At 41.2% G+C, this 9,298-nt stretch overlaps 1 protein-coding gene across 2 annotated transcripts; it reads left to right on the top strand.

Moving 5' to 3' along the window:
- The first annotated feature begins 392 nt into the window (after nucleotides 1-392).
- Nucleotides 393-4,452, top strand: LOC128705650 (serine hydrolase-like protein). 2 transcript variants are annotated; one of them, XM_070091824.1, is made up of 2 exons: nucleotides 393-1,715; nucleotides 2,974-4,452. In XM_070091824.1, exon 2 carries the CDS (start codon nucleotides 2,985-2,987, stop codon nucleotides 3,939-3,941), a length of 957 nt encoding a protein of 318 aa, XP_069947925.1. In that variant the 5' UTR covers nucleotides 393-1,715; nucleotides 2,974-2,984; the 3' UTR covers nucleotides 3,942-4,452. The 2 variants fall into 2 exon arrangements, with proteins under 2 accessions (XP_069947925.1, XP_053656771.1); XM_053800796.2 differs by lacking the exon at nucleotides 393-1,715 and adding an exon at nucleotides 1,735-1,977.
- Nucleotides 4,453-9,298: the final 4,846 nt, after the last annotated feature.

Raw genomic sequence — 9,298 nt, 5'->3', positions numbered from 1 at the left:
TAAGGCCTATCCTCAGCTTTCTATATTCCTGATTACACAGCTTGCTCAATCCTCCCCCACCACTCTATGGTGATTGTGAAGGTTATGATCATGTTTTTCACCCTCAGCAAATATTTTATATAGAGCCTGAGCATTACCACATTGTTCTTCAAGGATGGCTGCTTGTCATTGGTGAGGGGCTCTGCTTTGATAAGATAGATAGATCAGGACTGACGAAATTGTAATAACACGACTGCAAACTAGGGTACAGGTGGGGTAAAACTCCAGACCAGTGCTTGGGCACTGGCCTGGAGATTTACGACTCACTCGCCATGGGTTCTAACCTCACCCATACCATGGTACAGAGATCAAATTTGCATACGCAACCTTAGAAAGTTTTTCTTAGTAATTTCATGAGTTATGTAACGTGACCCATGATTTAGAACAAGTAATGGGTGACATTTGGAACAAATAAAAATAGTTTATGGAATACTATTAATGAACTTTTTTTTTTATTACAATGTGACTTCAGTAACATAATAGCAAATTAATCATAACAGCAAGTTGAAAAAGACCCGATCATTAACCATGGAGGGATGCCACTCACAACTCGAGTAAATACTAAGGAGAGTGCCTTGATGCAGATGATTTCTTGATCCATGGAATTAGAGCTACCCTCCCTATCACCAGATCAAACTTGATTACTTCCAATTCCAATCTGGATTACCACTTTCAGTAATTATAATAATAAAGTGAATAGGTATAAAAGGTATGAGGAGATTCCACATAATTACATCATTCTAGCTAGTTCTGGTGCTGCTCTTGTTAATAAAATATATAAAAAAGGAATAAGCATTTGTAACTTTGGCAGCAGCTGCTGTATAGCCCTTGTGGCTTAGCGCTTCTTTTTGATTATAATAATAATAATTTGGCAGCAGCTATGGGTTCACATAAATCTCTACCCTAGTTTGTCCTTCAGAGAGCATCCTTGATGCTGATGAGCTCATGATCCAAGGAACTGAACTTATACTCCCCCTTCTTGGATCGAACCTGGTTGACCCATACGGGTTTAGAATTGTCCAAAAATATAATTGACCTTACAGGAGTTTGAATCCCGGTACTCCTTTAGAAAATACAAATATGAAAACCAAGTCAAGGAAGGTTCCATTAATGCTGGTGAAGGGTTCTTGATCCTAAAAATAAAACTAACTCCCCTTCCTTGGCTCGAACCTGATTGTCTCTCATTCCTCAGAAGCTGTATTACCCCTGCAGTTTTAACGCTTTCCTCTTAATGCAAAAATAATTAGGATATAAAGCCCACTGAAAGAAGACTCTCATCATGATTAGCAAACTGAAGGTTGCTGCAGCTGGCTTACAGTTGCAGCAATCATCATATTATCAATATTAAACGATTGTAGAATGCGTGGTCCTCTGGCGATCCCAAAGCTGATGACCCTCACGGGTTTAGCACTCCATTTGTTACATTAATTAATGTTTTCCAAGAATATAGTAAGTTGGCAAGACGTTTAGTTAAACTGATGTTAAGGTAAAAATGGTGTTAATAATACCTCTACAAGGATCATAGTGGACTCCAACACCACTGTCTCACCACTATACATGCCATGCCTGTGTGTAATCAGGGACTATAAATTGCATCTTCAGTGTTAGAAAGAGGGATTTATTAGTGATTAAATAATTGTGGCCTATGCGAAGAAAATCTTCAAAAAGTGGAAAGTGTAAGTTACAGTGCATTTATTCAAGTATAAATATAATGTAACGTTGTGTGGAGATGGCATGATGGATCAAGGTCCACCGTCACTAGTGCAGCAGTACAGCGTGATACATCTTTCTTTCCCTTGCCACAGCACCAAGTTAACTCTGGCACTATTATTGCTCACACAGTTATATTACAACGTTAAGAGGCTGGACTGACAGTGCTCGCCCCCTTGCAAAGTCAAAATAGGTATTTGCACCTCAACGTTGGGGCATAAGTTGCAGGTGAGTACCAGTTTTCATAATACGTACTGAATGTTAAATATTTAGTGAAGAGCGTCACATTATCATTATGTTTTGTAAAAGGTGTGTGGAATTGAACCTTTCTCCCTTCCTTTGATCGAAAGTTACTGTCTGCCATTGTTAACTTGCCATGATTGTGACCAGATCTACCTGGAGCTCATTACCTTTGTGACTAGCTCAGCTACCAGTCGACTAACACCCAGGTACCCATTTTACTGGTGGGGAGCATAGCCAATCGGTATAAGGAAACGCCCAATGTTTCTACCCTCGCCGGGATCGAACCCGGAACTCATCGTGTGAACCGAGAGTTTTAGCCACCAGGCCACGGGGGTACCGATGTGGTGAAAGCAGACATAATTTTAAGAGAAGGTACGATAGGGCCTAAAAGGCCAGGATTAATCTGGCAACCGCATATAGGTAAGTACACGAGGACGCACACAAACTTTTTCACTCTTTTGTGTACACAGTAAAGTGGTAGTGGACGAAAAATTAGAATTCGCAACAGAACAGCTGTGTGAAAATACACGTTAATACAATTAAGTGTAAATGCAGCTATAATAGAGGAAAATACATAATTGCATTTTAAACTGCAGCAGGCAGTATAAATAAGAGGAGGGAGAGGTATAAAAAAGAGAGGACAGGGCTTCATCAATTACATAGTGTACCCTTCCAAGGAGGTGCCTGGATGATGAAGGGCTCTTGATCGGAGGAATCAGAGCTATCCTTTCATTCCTCAGATCAAACCTGATTTCCTGACATTTCTCAAACGGTGTATAAGAGATAAGATGTGAGATAAGAGCTTTGCCTACCAGGCCACGGGACATTACTACCGATTTAACTTTCCTCGCGATTAAAATAATATTACTTTTTATAACTTTCTCTTGCTTTTATGTAATCAAAACCTATTAATATATTTAAGTAAAATAAATGGAAATAATATTAACTTGGCAGTTAATGATTGTTCCTTTTCTGTTGCAGAAGTGTGAAAAATGCAGGAGAATGGAGTGAAGTGGAGTGAGTTGAGTGTTGAGGTGGGCTGGGGTGTGTTGAGAGGCAAGACTTGTGTAGTGGATGGTGGTACTACCAACGACCACCTAAAGATACTCTGTCTACATGGATGGTTAGACAATGCAAACTCCTTTGACACTCTAGTGCCTCTTCTGCCCACTGGGGTGGAGGTGTTAACCTTAGACTTACCTGGTCATGGCCTTTCTGATCACCTACCTCCAGGTGCTCATTATAACTGCATGACCTACCTGCTTAATGTTCGTTTAGCAGTTACGAAACTCGGGTGGCAAAAGTTTGCCTTTATGTCGCACAGTATGGGTGCCTTTATAGCTAACTACTACACAGCCTTGTTTCCCGAAGATGTAATTGCGCTTATCCAGCTGGACTACATGCTACCCTACCACAGCCAGGATATTATTGCAACCTGGAGAGCTGAGGTGAAGATGCTCACTAAGACAAAACCGAGCGAGAAGATTCAGCCACTGCACACTAAAGATGTAGCAATACAGCGTCTCATTAATGCAAGAACATATGGATCAAATATAGAGGACGTTAGCATTGATGAGGATTCTGCCGAGATCTTATTACTACGGTCGGCACGATGTATTGATGGTGGGTACAGGTGGTGTCATGACATCAGAGTGCACAGTCGCTTTATTATGCTATTCGGTCTGGATAATTGGCAAACTGTTATATCTAGAATTACATGTCCCGTGCTCTTGCTGCGTGCAACCAATGGTGTTTGTAAGTACTATCCTGAGGCACTCTGTAAGACAGTTCTAGAGACTTACTCGTCCGGTTCACGATCATTTCACTACAGAGTTGTGAACGGGGGGCATCATGTCCACTTGACCAATCCGGAGAGAGTGGCACCTCACCTCATACAATTCCTCTCTCACATTACTCAACCAATCCACTTGACAGCCTCAAAATTATAGGAAATACATACACTACTACACAAGCATTATGTACAGTAAGAGGAATGACGAATTCGTATTGTTTAAATGCTTTGAGTGTACAGTATGTAAACCTGTTAGACCAGACTGGAAGCGAGCTATCTACAGGAGTTGACGTGATGTTGGAGTGTGAGCAGAGAAATAAACATGAAAACACTCAGGAAAACAACCGGACTTGAGTTCCGAAAATTGAGAAGTACATTATATGCATTCAAGGTGCTATGGAGAGGCTGTCAGCTCAGTGGGTCCACACTGGAGAGGTAATTAGGGTGTGAAGGCTTCCGTCTTCGATAAATCCTTCCTAGGTAGGGAAACAAGTATAAGATGAAAAAAATGAACAATATGTTAATGTTGATACCTTGTTAATGAACGGTCATGTCAGTTGCCAATTTTGTTTGTGAGTAATTATCAAAGGTAATGTATGTTTGCAGCCTTGCTGGTTATTTTAATAGTTGGAAATGCAAAATAAAAGAGCTGTGGAAAATTACATTTACTTGGATGTATCATTATATACATAACAGTAAATGAACATAGATAATTATTATTTATCAGTTAGACAAGTAGGAATTTGAGACACCTAGGTCGCAAAAAATGTCCCCCTTCGATACCTACAACTGTCATATCCACAAGTTGCTCTGGAAAAGTCGGTCGATGGATCTATAATTTCCTCACTAACAGAACACAGAGAGTAGTCGTCAACAGAGTAAAGTCCGAGGCAGCTACGGTGAAAAGCTCTGTTCCACAAGGCACAGTACTCGCTCCCATCTTGTTCCTCATCCTTATATCCGACATAGACAAGGATGTCAGCCACAGCACCGTGTCTTCCTTTGCAGATGACACCCGAATCTGCATGACAGTGTCTTCCATTGCAGACACTGCAAAGCTCCAGGCAGACATCAACCAAATCTTTCAGTGGGCTGCAGAAAACAATATGAAGTTCAACGATGAGAAATTTCAATTACTCAGATATGGTAAACATGAGGAAATTAAATCTTCATCAGAGTACAAAACAAATTCTGGCCACAAAATAGAGCGAAACACCAACGTCAAAGACCTGGGAGTGATCATGTCGGAGGATCTCACCTTCAAGGACCATAACATTGTATCAATCGCATCTGCTAGAAAAATGACAGGATGGATAATGAGAACCTTCAAAACTAGGGAGGCCAAGCCCATGATGACACTCTTCAGGTCACTTGTTCTATCTAGGCTGGAATATTGCTGCACACTAACAGCACCTTTCAAGGCAGGTGAAATTGCCGACCTAGAAAATGTACAGAGAACTTTCACGGCGCGCATAACGGAGATAAAACACCTCAATTATTGGGAGCGCTTGAGGTTCCTAAACCTGTATTCCCTGGAACGCAGGAGGGAGAGATACATGATTATATACACCTGGAAAATCCTAGAGGGACTAGTACCGAACTTGCACACGAAAATCACCCACTACGAAAGCAAAAGACTTGGCAGACGATGCACCATCCCCCCAATGAAAAGCAGGGGTGTCACTAGCACGTTAAGAGACCATACAATAAGTGTCAGGGGCCCGAGACTGTTCAACAGCCTCCCAGCACACATAAGGGGGATTACCAACAGACCCCTGGCAGTCTTCAAGCTGGCACTGGACAAGCACCTAAAGTCAGTTCCGGATCAGCCGGGCTGTGGCTCGTATGTTGGTTTGCGTGCAGCCAGCAGCAACAGCCTGGTTGATCAGGCTCTGATCCACCAGGAGGCCTGGTCTCAGACCGGGCCGCGGGGGCGTTGACCCCCGGAACTCTCTCCAGGTAAACTCCAGGTAACTCCAGGACCTATTAATTAAATGAAATATACATCACCAGGAATGCTGGTAAATATATAAATTTGTGGACTGTATATTAAATTAAAAAATGATTATATATAAATACACATTTATATAACAGAAGGAGAATATATCTTAATCATAACACTCGCCAATTTGACTGGAAATCAGGGTGTATCATACTCAGAAAACCTCTGTCTATACATGAAAATAACAACTGGCCAGTTATAACATAACAGACTTATCTGAGGTTCCTGGAGCTGTCTTGTCCAGTCGCCTGATATCTCAAGTTATGCAGGAATGCACATCCAACAATTTTGCCTCCTATTTGAGAGGTGTCAGCCCAATTTTAACCTCTAGAGCACGAAAATTCCTTCCCATTACACTAACGTTGTATCCAATTCAAATTAACAATGGCGACTCTCTTGTCTGCGCAGGTGCAGGTCCAGTTTCCCATTTTCCATAATATAATTCTTTTAAATACAGTATGGCCATCTATTTACATATAACTACTGTATTTCTGGAAAATATATACAGTATTTTCCACAAGAGCTATAGCAGAACAAGCTATTATTACTACAACTTTTTTCCTCAGGTGAGGCTACCAAGTTTGTGTTTTTCACTGAACGGCCGTCAAGGAGGCCATTGACTTAAAAATTTGCTATAACATTGACATGGATTAAGTTCTTAGTAATATTCTTAAGAAATTGACAACTAAATGTCTTTGCCTCCCGTGTCCTGTCCTGTAGATTTCAATGACAATTATTTATTCTTTTGATTACATTTCCCCATCAATGAGACATGAAGCAAAATAATATAAATCAAGGCGACCCTGCTTGTCAGCACTTTTTTTTTTCTTTTTATTCGCTGGTACTCTCCCGGCCCGGGTCTTTTCCAAGAGTGGTAACCCGGCCTTGGCTCCCCATCTGTGGAGTGTCACGAGACCTAAGTCTCCCATGGAAGGAGGTACAAGTACCCCCTCATCTTTGGGACCAACTGTCCCCCGGCCTAGCCACAGTCCCCGCCCTCACGGGGCTCGCAGGGAGAAGCTAGGCCTCTGGTCTGCCATCTGCCCCGCCCCAAAGGAGCTCGTGGGGATGGCAGTCTTGTGAGCGGCAGGTGGTAGTAAGCTCAGGCTATATTGTCAACACTTGAAGATACTCAATATGTAGGCTAAACATGCAAAGAAATATTTGCTCTGCTAAGTGTTAGTAGTAGCACACATTATTATAAGAACATAAGAACATAAGAACGAAGGAACACTGCAGAAGGCCTACTGGCCCATGCGAGGCAGGTCCAAGTCTCCTACCGGCTTAAGCCAATGCACCCAACCTAGTCAGGTCAGGTCACATTGACTTATTGTTATTATTATTATAAAAAAGAAGCGCTAAACCTACAAGGGTCAGTAGTAGCACAGTAATATTGTTCTGAAGCGAGTGTGAGGTGCGTGCCAGCATCTCCAGTGCCTCGCCTCAGCCACCTGCAATACTATAATGTTCATATAGAAAAGTGATATTTTGGTGTAATTGTAAGCTAATTAGACACATGGTTATTTTGAATATGTCGTTACTTAATTTAAAATTGTTCATTAACTGGTTGGATGGTTAATTTTCGACCACTCGGAGAATCATGAAGACTGCACGTCACCTGTTTACCACTAAGTTTACATTTTTATTATGCACCCCATACCCATGCTGTGGGTGGTAGTCAAAAGATTACGGAGGTACATAATGGGTCCAGGGACTGGGCTGCAAAGTTTTGATAGGTGAACAGGTTACAAAGGTAATGAATTATTTACATGTTTATATCAGGTCACAATCGTGATGTGTTATTTATGTAAATATTAATTAGGTCTCACAACACACAAAGTGTGGTGTGTTTGGTAATGCGTTATTTACAGTGAGCAAAGTCAGGGTATCTTTCCAGAATGGTTTGTAATATACCACTGTGGATAAAATACTTGACATTTCTTGAACATTTCCGAGTAGTTGTCTCTAATTCATTAATTTGATCGCATTCCAGTATTGGTGGTGGTGATTTAACCTTCCAAAGATATTTGTTACCCAGTCGGAGCCGAGCAGTAGTGATATCAAAGTCTGCTTATTTTGTTGGATGCACCATAGACATGTGGCTCCTCCTGCATGATAGATGGACCGACTGTGTCATTGCCTCCCAGTCTTAAGTCACAAAAGTTTAGTTAAGGTTCTTTTCGTATTGTTGTTCTTAAACTGGTAACTGACAGCCAAAGACTAATCTACTCTCTCTTGAAAGGCATATAACTTAGCCAGTACATTAGTTCTATCATGCATTGAAGACCAATGTGAGACGGAATCCACAGGTGTACTCCGACGCTACTGTGTGTAATCCTACCATACCTGTGTCTGGCTTCTGACACAAGCATGCCACAGTTTATACAAAAGGAGTTGAGAGCATTTATGGATGATAGAGAATCAGTTATAATTAGTGTCAACCTTAGATAAATGGACACATTTGAGAACAAGGAGTATGGCAAACAGTTCTGTCTGAAGGGTAGAGGCCCAGTTATTGATGCATGCTCCAGTTTACTAGTCAAGAATATTTTAATTTTGAAAATATAATATGTACCATATTCAGGAGTTTAAGCCCAATGGTTTTCCGCTACAGGAACACCGTCGGCTTATGTAGTGAATTTTGGGCTGAAGATTCATAGAAAAAAATGAATATTGAACTTCGTCGAACATCCAATTGGGAAAAGAAATGGAGAATTACGACCAACCCTGACCAAGTCCTGGTTAGCACGATAGGATGTTTTGCATCAACCATCAAAGATAAGGGGAGTATCTCCATCAGAGGTACACCTGTAGCCATTAGAAATCCTAACAAGATCTTGGGATATGAAATAGACATCTCACGTCAATAAAAAGATCAACATAGCCAAAGCCGGTCTTAGCAGTCTCTTTAGATTTAATCAAGCCCCTACATGTCAAAAACATCTGTATAAAACGATGATAAGACCAACACTCTAATACCCATGTGTCCCAATGTCGTTAATAACAAAGACCAACATGCTAAAGTTGCAACGGATCCAGAATAGAGCTCTCCGCTTTATTACAGGTACCAGGAGAGACAGAGTCAAAATGGCAGATTTACACGTACAACAGGATATTACTGCCTTAAATGTACGCCTTGATACGCTGAAGGAAAAACAACTATGCAATGCAAGAACTCTACATACCAGATAGAGAACATCCTCTCCAAGTTGAAAATACCACTGATTATATCATTAATACTCCTCACAGGACCCAAAGAATGACTATCCCACAGAGGCTGCGTCGCTTCATCCACAAAGACGATTACCATCGACCAATGATCTTGAGCAGCCTCCCTGCAGATGAAGATGATTGGCTAACACCAGAACCCTTCTATGTCTACTAAGGAAATCATCGCCCCCAATTAGGGCGATATCTTGTATAACATTTCTACTGTTGTAAATATGCTACATTTACTATGGCGGGACACCACCTTGAAAGAAGCTAGCGTGTCAAGTAATTCTTTACGAACT

Source organism: Cherax quadricarinatus, chromosome 37, assembly GCF_038502225.1.
Source record: "Cherax quadricarinatus isolate ZL_2023a chromosome 37, ASM3850222v1, whole genome shotgun sequence".
In the NCBI taxonomy this organism is placed as follows: Eukaryota; Metazoa; Arthropoda; class Malacostraca; order Decapoda; family Parastacidae; genus Cherax; species Cherax quadricarinatus.
Note: the sequence above shows the minus strand (reverse complement) of the source record. Positions and strands in the feature narration are given on the sequence as shown.

Coding starts and splice junctions, on each gene's coding strand:
- LOC128705650 (XM_070091824.1), top strand. CDS start 2,985: ATGCAGGAGAATGGAGTGAAGTGGAGTGAGTTGAGTGTTGAGGTGGGC.